The following is a 16,938-nucleotide window of genomic DNA, read 5'->3' as shown; positions in this document are numbered from 1 at the left end:
TTACAGACTAACATTTATGCGCTGAACTACTGGAACAGGAATAGGAGCAAAAGTCGATACATCCTTACCGATGCTTTTATTCCAACTAAATATATAAAGTGTAATTTATATATAACTCAAATTTCGAACGATTCTGAAGCCTGATTCTCATAGATACACTTCTTTCCCTGTTGCCTGCCTATTCATGATCTAGTGAATTGTCGATCTGAGGTTATTGAGTTGATATAAATTTACAAAGTTTGTCGTCAGGGGAAAAATTATCGTGTTCACTGCCTATTTTTGCAGAACTGAATCAAAGTTAATTTGTTTTCTTGGTAGAAAGTGTTAACATTTACCATTAAGACACTGACAGAGAGGTATACGCTCAGTCTAATATTGATCAATGGCAAATGTAATTGAAATGAATGAATGAATGAATGAATTTGGTAAAATTCCCATACATACATATATATATATATATATTGCAACGTGCCTGAGACAACGGACAAACGTCTCTTTGCGTATTCATTACGAAGCTAACACTCTATACGGTTCCTATTAGTTAATTACTATTGTTAACTTGAATAGGTTAACGAAATGAGCGATAAGATAAGACATTCAAACGAGCTACCTTCGTGCAGGTCGTCTAGGTTCGTTGTTGCTTTATCCTCGTAAACATTATTGTTTACTTCCGAAATCAAAAAATCTACTAGCAATTGGTGACACAGTCGAACAGAGCCTAAAACAATCTACCTTCTGTTATACCTGGGTGGAAAGAATCAACAGTCTCCTATCCAGGAAATAGAACGAATACTCACGGGTCTAGGCGCACCAACTGCCAGATATTATAGAATATTATATATTACCATATCCTAGAATATATGCTAAATATTGTAAAACGTATACGGTCATTTTGAACAGGTGCAAATAGATTTGTTCTAAGGTATCTAATGAAAATGCGCAATTTAAATGGAAATTTTAAATTTCTAGAAAATTCTGCGCCTGTTCTAATCTGTTACTACTTTTCGTCTTTGCGTCTGATTTTAGCTGTGGCTTTCGCACCATCGACTAAGCCTTTCACCCGGCTGGTAACTCAAACGACATGCATTTGTCAGTTATCTCAAATCCTACTTCTCCACCGGACCAGCTCAGCTCCGAACTGGAGCCCATGTCCTTATCTGAAGATGAAGATCTGGCCAACAACAACGAGTGCTCAACGGCCGATACCGCTGCAGAGCATTCTTCCATTTCGGGTTCATCGTCAACTACAGATTCGGATCTTTCGTCTAACGTAAATTTTGGATTTTATCAAAATGGTGAGTGGTAGAGAGGATATTTTTTTAACTTAGATGTGATTCCTCTCTGGAAGGATACATCGGCAATTTGACATGTAGCAACTGATGGCACACGCGCCTGAGGCGATTTAGTTTGTCACGTATACCTTGGAGTTGAAGTTTTGAGAAATTACCGGCTCTATGTGAAAGTAGAAACTTCAATATCCTAACAGATATTGGAGTGGATGACTGTGATTTCTATGACTAGATTTGACCCAGCGAGCTGGCGTGGTGGAAACCTTCACTACTAGATGTGTAGGAAACATGAAATTTATTCCAACTCGTTTCGTGATGGTTATGACCTATTAGTGGGCTTGTACCGATAACGAAATAGAATTTCTACCGGCACGTACCTATAATACAGAGTACCGACGCTCAACTTCGAAGGCTATATAAGTAGAACATCCGCTCATAATTGGTTACGGTTGGTATACACATATGAAATATCTGCAAAAGGATTTATGATCGTTACTTCAATGATTCAAACAAACTTGATTTGTCTGCATGTGTGCGTACGAAAGATGCTCGTCAGGAGCATACATTTTGAACCACTTATGGAGTCGATGCTATACTACAACATAATGTGGTAAATAGTCCACGCAGACGTAAGTGATTTTAATGGGAACAATGGCCGAACCGGTATTAAGGTTCTATGCGAAACAAATGGCGCAAAATCCTAATGCTTGTGATCCATACGCGTATCAATCCCAGTGTGGTAAAGCCGCTGATCATGTTAGCTATTCAAATGCTGTTTACTTATATATTTCGATGAACACGAACAAATTGAATGTCGGTCGTCCTCGTAGGATTTGGCTTCATATGCAATTGTTTATGCTATTTCGTCACATATTAAGGAAGGGTATTTCAAGTTACTTAGTTATAAATTGGCTATGAAGCTCTGTAACGTCAGCAAACAAAGCGGTGTGGGAAAAAAGTTTTCCTTTGTAATAAAAAAATATACCCGATTTTGCCTTATGCATACACTATATGCACTATAAACTCAACAATTAACTTATTCTACTTTTGATTCCTATTTGCAACCAAAAAAATTAACTTGTCCTCATACATAGTTAAAAGTGTTAAAGTTAAAGGGGAGCGACACATCTAATCGAAGTATTTAGTCTTTTGAGTGGCACCGAACAACAACGCCGACTCAGGTCCCGCAGCCAATACTCGTCATTTAATTCTCTCTGGGGAAATGACGTAGGTGTCTGGGGGGTCCCCATTGCAATCTTCTTTGTTCTCTCAGCCTGAAGTGCTTTTGCATTCGTTGGACAAGCTCAGCAGAATTCTGACACGTGCGGGATATCAGCCTCGTTATTGCCACCATCGCCGCATTTCTGAAGCACAGTTTCGAATTAAAATTGATACGTGGTTTCACTGGCTGTCTACGCATATTAATTAAGCTTCCCTCTCTCTAATTACGTACACGTTCGTGTAGCATACCCAGCGGCAAGAACAACAAGCGATAGAGAAAGAGCGTATATAACAAAAAATAAGCTGTTACTAGATCAACGACTACGTACAATTTTTTTTTACTCAACCAATGATTATATTCAGCATAACCTGCCCTTATCTACGATTCCATCATCTGAAATACCTATCGGCAGGTCACCGCTGCCTCGTTTTCCTCGTTCGGTTTGAGCGAATCAAGGACACGTCCTCTTTCTGGCCGATGTTCGTAACTGGCTCGCGCTTTTCAATATAAAGCCATCGTAGGCAAGTAACGCACCCATAATACCGCCCACTGTAAACCTACACAAAGCAGGCCACCAAGCTAACCAGACGCCAGGAAGGCCGACAGCGGCAGCAGCCTATTCGATGACGACGGTCGCGACAGCGCGATGATGCCCTGATGAAAAAAGCGCATCATAGCGAACATCGTAGCGAGAAAAACGACGAGCGAGTTGGTGGGAGAAAAGATGCTGTATCGCGAAAGGGCCCATCGCCATTATCGTCAGCAATAACAGCGACAGCAGATGCCAACAACACCACCATCGTCAAAGGAATCGGCGGAAGCTACAGAGGCGGACGAGAACCAAAGGCATCGCTAGTACGACGGTGTTATCATAAATTTCCGAAGCAGTGGACATTTTCTAGATACAAAAAAAAAAAAAAAAACAGAGCAGACAGAGAAGGCCAAAGGAGAAAAAAATCAAAAACGAGGCGGTAGACTACTTTTCTACAACTACTATTTACAAGTTTATGGCCTACCAGCCCAGAAGCCACCAAGTTATCTCCCCCGTCTTCGTCCATGTCTGTTTCTATCAATCCTCCTAATCAGCCCCCTTGTTCTCCGCCGAACACAGTGGCTGCGTGTACATAGATTCTGTTCTGTCCGACTGTACTACGCAAGAGAACGATCAAGAAGGCCGTTGGTTCAATGATTGATATAAGCGCATGCATTTTCCGCTCCCGATTTTGTTGGACTCGTCAGTCCACTGCAGACGTAGAGATCAAGGTGGCTATTTTTACTGTTGCTACGTCGTTTTAGCGTCTACTCACTTGTCTTTTGTTCCAAGGTTCATCACTTGCGCAGTCGTTTTTTAAATAAACTTATTTAATATGCTGCTAGACAAAGTGCAGATTATCAGCACATTTCCCTTCTTGGAACGGCCTACACTAGTACACGTAGCTGTACAGGGAGCATGATCGTGAGGGATCGCAGCGGATATTTATGCTTCTGCCGGGCACCCGCGGGCGATCGATTTAGTTTCTACCTACCGTTCTGTCTCTGCTCATTTGTTTGTTGGCCTTGGTCGTCTGCTTTGTCGCGCTTTAACTGATTTCCATTGAATATCATCCATCTAACGCAAACTGACAGGTTGTCCTCCTTCCGTTCGTATTTTGCTGCTCTTTATCGCCAAATCTAGTAGTGGTAGTTGTTTTTCATTTTTTAATTTATCTAGTTTTGTGACATTGAAAAAGGCGAGGTACAAGCGCGTGCGATAGCGGCTGATATTGGCGAACCGGCCACTGACATGACCGCAGCGGTGCTGCCACATATTCCTCAGTCGACCTGCGGCATTGCGTATAACGCGATACAATAGAGCTGGAGTGATGGCTTGGCCTCTCTGTCTGGAGTCCATATATATGATAGTGTGCAGGAAACTATTCTGTCTAAAAAACTCTTACCGGCAAAGAGTTGACAGCGTATAGGACCAAGTAACCGTAGGATTGTACCGAGACAGGGCAAGATTGAAAGGGGGGAAATAAGTAAACAGGCGAAAAGGGCCTTCCATATTGAACGACCACCACTGCGCGTACACAGTCATCGCTGCTCCCAACGCGGCAGTGTGTGCTGCCACTAGCAGAGACCCTGTATAACGGTATGTATATGAGATCGTAGGGTAGGTAGTTGTAAGAGAAGTAAATTTCCATATCACACGAAAAATAAGCCTTGTTCCTTTCGGCCGCTGTATGAAGAGCGCTATATGACCGCCAGCGGTTTGGCTGCCCGACGCTCCATCGACTCAGCCCCGAAGACCTAAGACCAAGACCCAGAGAACGGGCTCGATGGGATCGTGGGATAAAGAGCGCGGTCCGGACTAGATTAGGATTATTTACCAAAAAGGAAAGAGAAGGAGGTGAGTTGTTTATGTACAACGGTACGCTACACCGATAACTCGATCTTCCATTCTGAACAAAAACGCGTTGAAAGATGAAATAGATGTGATCTGAAGGGTTGTCATTATTGTACGACCTTGAAAAACGTGTCATAACAAAACCGCGACATGTCAATGTAAATAAAGCGAAAAAATAACAATTTTGTCATTCGGTAATTCAATAGAATACTTATATGAATGACTAGGCTAAGGATACACGAGAAAAGAGTAAACTTATCGGTCAAGATAGGTCATGTACCATAAACAATTAATTATGAATCATACATGTCACCATGTTATGGAAATGTGCTTATTCCCATTTATCTCAGTCCTGATATCTACAGTAACCACCTAATAATACCAAAGTGAGTTTACTTAATTATCACAAAATTTCATTTGGAATAATGGTCAGACAGAGCCCTAAAGTGATAAATCTTACGAATGCTTTTCTTTTCTATTGAACTGTAACACTGCATGCATAAATACGATTGTAAAATCAAGGAGATTTCGGATTTCGTTTTTATATTACGATTTTTACATTATTGCAAAAAGCCTAGCAAAAAGAGTTTGTTTTGGTTTATATAGCTAAATCGCTGATTGGATACGATCACTTCTTTGGTAGGTGTTTTTGCATGAACTTTATCGGCGTACCGGTAGTGTGCGGTTAATGAAAACTGTATGAACTACATGTAAACTTGCCTAATTTTTTCTTTTGTAGGCCCAATAATTTTGTTCTCATAACTAGGCGCGGTTTAGACTTCATACACGCGGCCTTTCAGTGACGAAACCTTGATACCAAAATGCCTTCCTTTCACATAGCTATAACACCGAGCCAATAGTTCTGTTGGAAATAAAGGCCTGTCAAGTAAACGTACCAGTAGTTTTCGTTGCGTGTAAAAAGCTTCACAGAAAAAATTGCTGATTAAGTCAACCAACTGGCTTTGTCTGTCTGTCTGTGACGGCTAAAAGCTTGACAAAAACAGGCTTGTCCTAGTTCGAGGTTGGTGATGTACCAGCACGGGTCTTGCCAAACTTTGTTCACGACTCAACGGTGCCATAACGGTAATGCCATGCTATCTGGGCGTGGCGTTCGATGCAGAAATGTGGCAATACGTCCGCGACACCCGTCCAATTCCTTAGCAGAAAGCAAACTGTCTGACACAATAGCTTTATTACGAACGTCAGACATTATGCTTTTCTCTGGATGCGTATAGGTGGAAGTTAATAAGAACAGTTATTTATTTTGTCTTCTGATAGAATTTATGTTGCAAACATATCACCTAATAATACTGATTCTATGTTGCCCTATTCGCTGTTTTCTTTGACATTCACAACGCAGGTAACTTAAACGATTTAAGCAGCGGCGACACGGAGGAAACTGAGGAACTGATCCGTAAAGCTGCCCAAGCCCTGCTCGACCGGACGCCATTGCGTGCGCGGCAATTAGCTCCGTCTCGCAGCCTTCACAGCATACGGAACCATATTCAACCACAACCCTTACCACCAACAGACTACAGTCGACAGGTGCGCATGGTAACGTTTCAAAGAGAATCTTTTAGAATAAATTTCCCCAGCTTGCCTCTATTAAGCTCTTATGAGCTTTGTGGTGATTACTTGTTAAGTATATGGGGCGCGCACGCATATACTTTTAATATAACCCACATGAGCGTTATCATGTCATTAGCGCCTCATTGCGCGTACTTTTACTGAAGCATATAGTACACTGGGGAATGGTAATGTTTTCAATCGACGCTATCTCCACTAAAATTTCCAAGTTCTCGGACAATTTAAAAGAAAGGAAAGAGGATTTCTTGTGATCATGCGTTCTTTTCAACAAACAATGAAAGGATTTTATTTGATCTGACCGCACTCTATGGTTCCGCGCAGACTTTAGCTTCGTTCTTGCTTGACGGCATTCATGTGACGGGCTTATACCGTTTCACTGCAACTTCGTTAGCGGAATGTCGCACGGCACGTTGATACTGAACAGACAATATACAAAGGTTCTTTGGAAGCTCCTGACAATGAATCAACATTGGCCGGATTCAGATGTTTTTCTGTCATTAACATAGGACCCATTGGAGTATTCTTCAAAGGTTGATAGGTTCCAAAAGTCGTCTATAATTAAATCAGAATACGTGATATTCGTGTACGAAATTTAGGATTTTGACGTAAACCATATGAATGCTCGAAGCTTACAGGCTTTGAACCTACGAGGCCTGTTCTTTATGCCCTTTTTGATTTTAGCTTAGGCAATATGTTGGTAAACAATATTGTGTTGTATTCAAAAGGTACTTTAACCCATTATTTCGATTTGGTGGAAGACCTATTATTCTGCAACATATAGCGCACCTATCTCCTTTGATAAGGTCATATAGTTTACATGTTTAGACACCATAAGTACTTAAGTAAATAAGAAACCGGCTTATTTAGCGTATTTTTGACTGCAGCCTGTTGAGGCCTGTTAGTTGCTTTAATTAGTGGTTTCTAGTAAAATAAAGTAAAGAAAGGCCTAAGTATTAAGCTTTTTTAAAATTTTTATTTATTAGTTTTATTTTTATTTAATTAATTTAACAGTTAACTTTATTTATGCATGGCAACGGCATCGTTCGTCAGTGCTCTCGTGCTTCCTTGTGTAAAAGCAATAACAACAACTTAGAGAATCCTGCTCGCCTAAAAAGCCATCAAGTCCTCTCATTTTGTAATCTTCCAGTCCCCTCTAGCCCATATTCTCAGTCATTTTTCCTCGTATTTCCCTCAATGGCTTTCCCACCCCATTAAATTCGTTTAGCTGCCCATCGAAGATGCAGCCGCCACAGGAGATGGGGAAGCGAACGACTGGTTGACCGAACCATTTGCAGCGTGTATTCGCCGTTTGTCGTTGTATTATAGCATGGCTGAAAGCGTCAGGCGCCGAAGCATTCTCTGTCGCATGAACGTTTCTTTGATTGGCCGTGACCAATTTCATCCGTCGTAGCGTCTTTATAGAGCGATAAAGTGCTTCAGACGGCCGTAGCAGCACCAGCGGAGCTGCTGAATCAGCCACGCGTCTGCCGGAACGATAGTTTCATTTCCTTCTTTTCCGGATTGTCTACTCTATGATCCGCCGACGGGGATTTGCAAAATGCTATATTCAACAGGCTGTCTATCATGGATGCATCCTACAACGTTTAGTCTATCCTGGATCTACCTGATGGATCGTTGCGCTAGCTGATAGATAGCTATTTACTAATGTAGCGCATGGTTTGTGAATCGTTATTTTTTTTTTTTTTTTTTTTGCTTAACGATATCGTGACGATGAGGATGAAGTGAAAAACTGGGAATCTGCGATTTACCGCTAAGATAGAAACGAACAGTTAACTTCGATTAAAACTAATTGCGATCTCCTAAGAGCTACATAGGCAAGCTGGGGAAGTTAGGCTATATAGAGCCAGACTGGGGAAATTATTTGACCCTAAGCTTTTTCAGAAGGCTGGAAGAACCATTATCTGTTTCCCTGTATGTTTCCACATTATGATTCATACGCGCTACAGGTCGATTAGATAACTTCGAATTTCGAGGGGCAAAAGGACTTTTTCGGCTACTACACAGAGAGACGTGGTCGAGCAGGATGTAGAGGCTTATTTTCGTTTGTCCTCTACCCGCCTAAGTTCTTGCCGTAAACTATAGCAACTAATCCATACAACACGTGGATCAATAACGGTGTCACTATTATTGTTATTACTGTAACAATGATATTGCTGTAACGTGACTGCTATCAGTAGCTGAGGTACTGTACATTTAGTAGATAAGGAATACACAAAATGTGTGTGTATGCCCAACAATATATCCCGTTCTCTTTCCTCGGCTAGGGAATTATAACGAAAAAAGCCGCGGTGGCGACGACGGCTGGCCATCATGAATGCGCTTATGTCCGATGATGGGTAGGTGAAGTCAAATAACCTAATACTGCACAGCTTATCCTGGCGTTCATGCATATGAGCCTGGGGCAACACAGAGGATGTAGACAATAGCGCTGAGGTACAAAACCAATAGAATATGCCCGACAGCAGTTAACAGTCTACGCATAGAAGAGCATTTGATAATGTAACGCTAATGCCCTATAGATTCTTGCGAGTGTGTATCCGTCACAGGCGAACCACTATGACATTAACACGAATAATAAAGAATTCTATCGATTATAGATTTTGAAATAATGTGCTCATCCTAGCATAATATGTGAAACATTGACGATTTTCGTTCAACTTTCGTCCCCTTCTCATTTTATGTCAGAAAGACGCGGCCTATAAACGGGTGTCTACCTAAACTGTCATACATACCTTCAGCGTCTTGGTTCCGCTCTGAAAAATATATGTCATCATTCGTATTATACGATAATTTTTATTTCGATCCGGAAGCAGATACAAATAGTTGCGTGTTGGAGACCAGTTGTATCGTAGAATGCCTAGCAACGGTACCGGGCATAAAACTCGAAATATTTAATATCATGTAATCGAAACGGTGAAAGCTGCAATAATATACTGACCGCGAAGTTAAATGTGTTGCGACATGGCGATTTCTTCTTCTGCCTCCTTTAGTGATTCTGATAACGGCTTACACCCTGTTGGCGACGGTCGCTGTCTAACCTGCAGGCTATTGTCTTTGGGGATGATAGAAATGGATACAGACTAGGCAGAGATAAAACGAGTGTTCGTAGTACTATATAACATCTTTGTATAGGGGTGGGTCAAGGGATCTTTCAAGAAATTATGGTGTCGAGGGCACGCATCATTCAGATCGTGGCCATTCTTCCGTCGCGCGGTCTTAGCTTCCAGCAGATATGGCTGTTGTAGCTAGTCTTGTGAGCCAGACGTAGTACAGCCGGGATGGCTGCAAATTCATCATTTAGAAAGTGATGAAAAATTGACACTGTTATCAAGATAACGAGAACAGGGGAGTAAAGCAGCAAAAAGCAAAGAGGAGTGTAAGAATATAATAGAGAGAGGCGATGGCGAAAGATTGAGTCTGCATGGGTCCTTGGCAGGCTGTTATGGCCTTGGTGATCCCCGGGTCACGGGTCGTCTGTGCATGCCCTAGTAAGTAAGCGCCAAACTGGCGCTGCTGACCCGGTGCCATTTTTCGCTTTGCAAACAACACCGAGAACAGCAAAATGAATAGGACCAACGCTACTATAATACCACTACGCACGTCGGCAATCCAGTTGATAAGGAACGAAACAGAACGTGAGACAGGGGAAAACAGTGAGGCGTATCTTCAGCGACGGGGTGAAGAGTCAAAGAGCTTAGAAGAAGTCGAACACGCACCACAACACGTTCGGATAATGCCCGTAGTCCAGCAGCAACGTTGGCCGTAAATTCGTCCTTAGTTTAGACCTTGGCTTGCACCCGAACGCATACCCTTCTAATCTATAACGGCTGTCCTGTCGTTTCGCCAATCGTAAATCACCTTACACGATTACCGTGTAAGGCGTACTTGCTGGCATTAGATGAGATTTGTGCGTTTCCTGTTGTTATCAGCCTAGCTTTTTTTTGTTTTTTTTTTCTCTGTTATTTGCGACTAATCTGAATATGGCTATAATTTATTGGCCATGTTCCAGTCAACTAATAATTCAGGTTTGCGAATCAAGCTTTTGTTTTTAATAGCATTCTAATAATGGATACTTAATCAGAGAACACCGGTAATAACAAGTGTAAAAAGAAAATTGCAAGGCTCGAAGAGCCATATTTCAGAGATGATGAGCAATCTCATCAAATTCTACTTCGAGTGGAAGATGTCTGCTAAACGAGGCCAGTGACAACGGAATAGTAGGAGAGGCTGATTTGGTCTGTGCAATGCTGACCTCAGAGATCTTTTTCCTTCTCAATCTCCATATTTGTTCAGTGTGTGTGTGTGTGTGTGAGAGAGAGAGAGAGAGAGAGAGAGAGAGATCACTAGAAAATACTATCTCCTACACAAATAAGATTACACCATTTAACTTTGACTGTTGCTGAAAGGAGGTCGAAATCATATATTTGATCATTTAAAACGAACCTAAATATGACATAATGTATATTTTTATATTTATATTTTTCAGTATCTAGCCATTGTACAGTTTTTTGCAAATTATATGATATAAGTATAGAAATAATTTTACGTGCAATAAGGCGCTCACAATGCTAACTTACAATGTAGTTGCTAGCCTAACAACACGCACCTTGCAAATCGTCCAGTTCCAGCTTAGCAGCTGCCATATTTCGATGAAACCACACACATTCAACTACTGCGTGCCTGAACGTGTACCCATATGCAGATACACATCATTATTATCGTTATGAAGTTGGAAGAAAGATACGTATGACATATGAGATTAATTATGGGTCGAAGGGGTCGCAGAAATAATGAAGTCGAGAACAGCCAACAGCAAGTGAGATAGATAAATAGTACGCGTCGAGTGCCATTGCCAGGGTATTGACCAGGGTCGAGTAGGACCGGTTTCTAGGAGCAGTGGTTTAGTTCAAGAGGTCATGGAGCTATGACACTGTACACGTTCGTACACGTTAATGTATCTGTATAGCTGGGTGTTAGAGTAAGCACTTCAGTGAGTAGTAAGCGACACTAGCAAGGATAGGGATGGCAACCGTATGACGTGACATCGTTGATCATTACTCATCCATTCTGTTGGATGGCAGGTCAACAGCGAAGGATGATGGTCGTCGATGATCTTTCCATCTGAACGTCTGTCAGTGTTTTGGCGCATTCTTGTTGTTTGGACCCACCGCAGCGTCGCTTTATACAGGACAACGAAACAACTACTGGCGTGATGAAAGTGGCATTTGTCACGTCGCTTGGTTATGCAGCTGGCGAAGCGGGAGGTCATGAAGCGACTCGTCTCAAAACTGGACGAGCCAGGAAATTCGGAATGGAAATAGGAAGCTCCCAATCTAGCTAGCTGATCTAGATCTACAGGCCACGATCATACGTAGAGTCGCACATGTGTAGCGTCCATACATCGCTGTTTGATGTCGGCCTTTTTGTCCGTCTTTCAACCTTCCTTCAATCCTTTAAGTCCCGGTATCTGCTCTGTTCTAGTTGCTGAACCGGTTCTGCGGCCCAAAGCTCGTCAGAGGAACAAACGCTAGTTTATATAGCTTGTTTATGATGATCACAGCGGATTTAGTAACTATGCAGTAGCATGAACAAAAATGCGCGTATTCAAAAGATATAAAACGATGAAAAAAACGATGATTATAGCAATAGCATGAACGGGTGCTTTATTTCGTCTTGCAGAGACCCTGCAATGAACGCGAAGAGATTCGACAACGATTGGCAATGTTGGACATCGACGATGGAGATCTACTTATTCCACGAACTTCTGAGAGCTCTCCAGAAGACATCAAGGTCGAGGCGAAGGTCTGTGGTAGACTTTTGGTATTCCCGCCATCATCTTTGGTCTTCCTGCTTTCATGCTTACCCCGTTGACCGCTTGGATAACTACTCTTGCAGGATCAGTGCGGTTGGTAGGCCTGCAGCTATCTGTGTGTGGTATAGACAGACACGACTGGCGAAGGATCGAAGTGTTGTTGCTAACAAGTAACTGGATCTAACCTAATCAGCGTTTCCCTTAAATAGACTTGCAGTAGTCTGTTGTTACGCAGTATGGCTGGTACACTCTACGTTCTTGAACCCCGGTGGCTCCCTTTCGCTCACGCTTTTGACCGCCAGTATAGGTAATTGTCGTTCGAAGTGGAATATGCCCGTGGAAGGTGTTCGAGAGGACACAGGGATGCCAACAAGTGCGCGTTTCTGGGGTAGTCGACTGGTCAGGTATGAGGCCCCTGCTTTCGCCAGCCAGCAATTAGAATTCCAACTGCGACCCGAACGACACCACTAGTACATGGGTTTCATAATCGACGCTACACCATGGAGCAGCTCTAGTCAGCCGTTCACAATATTATTTCCGTTTTCTCCCATTCTATTATCTCCATTAATCTTTTGTTGCAAACTGAAACCCCAGCCTAGAAAGGAACCGATTAGAAAAATTAAGCAAAAACTTTGTTTTCCTAGTCGGTTTCTTTTTTTGTCCAGAGTTTCATCTTCGCCTAAAATTAAGCAACGCAACCCAATTGACGTCCCCCCCCCAAAAAAAACAGGATATCAGGTAGGTAAGCGAGGATTTTGTTATCGTTTTCCGATCTTTCCAAAGCGACCTGCTTTCCAGTTTGCTTTTTCACTCCAGTGTATGCCAAAGGCACCCACGAGTTTGCCCGGCCAATTCTACTCGAAGCGAGGCAAAGAGACCTTGGGTATGTTCGTTTCCGCGTTCCCGACCCATTATCTAGCCTTTACAAAAGAAGCCTTTCTTTGTAGCGCCCTCAGCAAGCGCTAGTGCAGGCGCACCTATCATGCAGTTACAGCTCACCACCAGGCGTTTTTTTGGCCTAAAGCCACCTAAATTCCTTGGAGTCTTCCTGCTGTATGCGTCTATTTCAGCTACAGCTCCCTTCATTTATCCTATATGTTGTCCTTAGGCTTTACCTCCATAATCAAAGTCGATTATCGACTGAAGCGGGCATAGTCATAAACACAACACTGGAAAAGAACCGTAGACAGTAGGATGCATCTATGGTGCATGCTGCTCCTCAAGTGTCGAGCCAGCACTTGCAAACCGGTTGCCTAGCGAGTCGTCTATCCGAACGCCTAAAAAGTTCTCGTTTGTGTGCGGAACGTACATGATACGGCAAGAGTAATCAATTTGACTTTAATTCACCACCGACCAACGCGGGAATAGCTGGAGGATGTTAAACGATGTTTTAGTGTAACCTTTATATGTACGTTCTATATGTTCACATGGGGGCTGTCTTGCATGATGCAACAAAGTGTGCGGCAAAACACTATTGGATATTCGGAAGTGGATTGCTTGTGATTGCGCTTCTCTGTTTATGGTTTGCTTACGCATATCGCTCCTGACTCGTCGTTCCGTTTCTTTCTTTGTCTATTTCGATTTTTTGCTTTCATTCCCATTCGGTGTTGGCAGGCAGCAGAGGTTCGACCGCCTCGTAAAAGCCGAGTCCAACGGCCGACTTCATTTCCATGCCGGCGCAAACCCATTCGGCTGGGCTGCATGACGCCAATCTGCACAGATGATCAGTCGTTCTCAGCTCGAAAGACGCGCTTGATGGCGGAGGCGCGGCTGGCGTTGGCGCAGGCGCCCGAAGTTGCTCGACGCGAACTGAGCCGGCAGCGTGAACTACGAGCATTGCAGAGGCGTAGTGCCGTTGCATCTCTGCTGCTACCGCCGGGAGCCCGCCGTTTCACTCGGCCTGTCCTATCCAAGATGAGTGTGGCCAAATTACAACTCATTCTTAGTGACCTTCAGAGCCAGGTAGAACGATTAAATGAGGAGCTTGTCAAATCGCTGCTCCAGCGCGATGAGCTCAACATGGAACGAGATGGCAAGCTCGTCGACATCGAGGACCTTGACAGGATCGAACCCGACTGGTAAGAGAAATTAGTATGGTAGTTGATTGGATACTTTTCACTGCTATACAAAACGCGAAGCTGCAAGACCATTAGATACATTGTTCAGGATTGCTGTTGAAATCTGGGGCAGATTAAACAGTGTAAAAATAATCTAGGATTAGTAATACATGGATTTTATACCACAATAATATAGTCCTTGAATACTGAGAAAACATTTAGCGTATCAAATGTTTGTACATAAATTTGTGCTCTGTATGAGACGATGGTGTGTGTATATGTCTATACGTCTTTGTTGAATTTAGTACTTTGTATTTCAAGATGTCCGACGAACAGAAAAGCTACATTTGCGTTGCTTTAATCTCTGTGTTTTTTTTTTTTAATTCTATTCTGCGCATCAATATGAGGTATTTCTTATTACGAGGTCAGCTTTTGATGAACTTTGTACGGTCAGCTGGCCTCGTTCTCATCTTATTGGTCCTCCCATATGATACTGGAAGACAGGATTATATGTCCTCGTATGCAATAGTAAGGTACAAAATTAGGCGATAGTGGCAACGTATGCCTGTTTCGAATAAATAAAATGTAGACATTTTTAAGCACGTAACTGATTCACTTTCCCATTTACCTGTGTACTTTCATTAATCATCATGCGCCTGTTTGGCTATGTGGATTTATTCAGCAATACAAGCCTTCTCAGCACGTTGGTTACTACAATGTAGATCATAGGGAAACAACTACTGCACTGTCGTTAAAAAGCAGAAGCAGGCGCAGCAAGGAAAATACCACAGAACAAAAGAAACGGGGGCAGACAGTACACAGAAGATGACAAAACGCCGTCGATCTGACCTTCGCTGATCAACATAATGAACCACTATTTAAGTGACAGTCAAAGAAGTAAACCCTGTTCTATCTCGGATAACTATAAGCAGCGTTATCGCTGTTACGATTACGACTCGTATGGTTATTTTTCGAAATTATATAAATTACCAGGCTAAAAATTGCAAATTGACATAAAATGACCACAAACGGTCAGATTAGATCACGAATATCATTAAGGGATGGAAGATACATTATGGTAACAATGACTGTGCTAGTTGTTGACTCCGTAACCCATAATTAGTTCACAGCTCTTCGCTATAGCTAAAGGAGGAATATATATTGAAAGAAGAGTAAATACTGCAACATGCAGGAAGGTAATTGTGTAAGTATGATTTAGAAATTGTGTCAAGAGTATATTTATTGTCTCCTGAGCGGACCACTCGAACATATGTGGAATTATACAACGGTTGAATGAGATGCGAGTAGTTTATGGCATAAGGGAATTTCAAGGAGGTCCATAAAATAGGGGAAATGTAGGGCGCCGTATGCGAATAATCGTAGGACTTGGATGGATTGCCTTATTCTTAATATCCATTACTTATTTTAAGACTATATAATAATGTATATGAGATCAGATACACAAAAAAGACTTTGATCTCTATTCAAAAAGCGAACCGCATAAGTTAATAATAAAAAACGAGTTATCAGCGAGTGAACGGCCAAAACATAGGAGCCGTAAAGAGCGAAGCGTAGAAATCTCACAGTAATGAATTTAAGATGGCAAACAAAAACCAGAGCGCAACAATCTGATAAGTAATAAATAACAGCAGCAAATAACTGTAATATAGACTGAAATATAGATTAATTTAAATATTTAGCCATACAATGTAATTATGATAAAAACATTGCAAAAAAGGGACAGAGATACTAATAATAAAGTTTATTAATAATAAAGTATTCAAATAATTTCAAGAAATTTGGTTAAATGCCTCCAGTAGAAGTAATAGGAAGTATAATGGTAGGGTCGTAATATTTTCTCAGACGAAAACGAGGATGTACTGCTGAAAGTATTTATTCTATATAATAACAAAAACAGTTAAAATTAAAAAAAACGGCTAAAAATTTTTCCACCGTAATCGTTACGAACTTACTGCGTCATAATAACAACAATTACCATAATAATAATAGTAACGTCATGTCTGCCTCTAGCAGAGAGGGTGATAGTAATAAAGTAATAATAGATAATAAACTAGTAATAACTACATCAATATAACAGTAGTCAAAGGAAGCATAAATATTTTATATTAACAAAAAAAGATCATTTTTTGTATTTGGATATAAGGAAATACGGTGTATCTCATACATTGTCAATCTATTCACCCAAAATTATATCATAGATATACATTGACCATTCCATAGCATGGCGTAACACTTCATGACAATAAATAACGCTTGGAATCTTAAACTTTAATTAAAGGGTAATCACCCATGTGTCTATAAATAGGTTTTTCTACATATAATTATGTGTACATTCAAGTTAAGCCATCTGAAAGCATTCGTAGGTAAACCCCTTCTAGTTACATTATCGCAGAAATGTCAAGCAATACTTTGGCTAACTTGACGGGGCTTAAATCAACAGTAGCACATACATGTCTTACGCAAGCATTCAATAAATTCATGTAATCGACGACCATGTCACTAACAATTCCGGCCATTTCACTTGGGTAGAGTATTACTGCGAT

The 16,938-nt window shown here is 41.6% G+C and overlaps 1 protein-coding gene across 8 annotated transcripts in view; it reads left to right on the top strand.

The window, feature by feature from the left end:
- Positions 1 to 16,938, top strand: part of Schip1 (Schwannomin interacting protein 1) — a 140,620-nt gene that overhangs the window by 35,427 nt on the left and 88,255 nt on the right. For 5 of the 8 annotated variants that reach the window (XM_086976896.1, XM_086976889.1, XM_086976883.1 and 2 more), the window contains exons 2-5: positions 1,027 to 1,295; positions 6,258 to 6,451; positions 12,185 to 12,307; positions 13,932 to 14,395. In XM_086976896.1, the coding sequence (XP_086833022.1) occupies positions 1,082 to 1,295; positions 6,258 to 6,451; positions 12,185 to 12,307; positions 13,932 to 14,395 (995 nt within the window). In that variant the 5' untranslated portion in view covers positions 1,027 to 1,081. Of the gene's footprint in view, positions 1 to 1,026; positions 1,296 to 6,257; positions 6,452 to 12,184; positions 12,308 to 13,931; positions 14,396 to 15,056; positions 16,679 to 16,938 lie in introns of those variants that run through there. The other 3 variants (XM_022787618.2, XM_086976890.1, XM_086976901.1) reach the window with 3 other exon arrangements.

The sequence above is a fragment of the Varroa destructor genome, unplaced genomic scaffold (genome assembly GCF_002443255.2).
Source record: "Varroa destructor unplaced genomic scaffold, Vdes_3.0 BEIS01000001.1, whole genome shotgun sequence".
Lineage (NCBI taxonomy): Eukaryota > Metazoa > Arthropoda > Arachnida > Mesostigmata > Varroidae > Varroa > Varroa destructor.
Note: the sequence above shows the minus strand (reverse complement) of the source record. Positions and strands in the feature narration are given on the sequence as shown.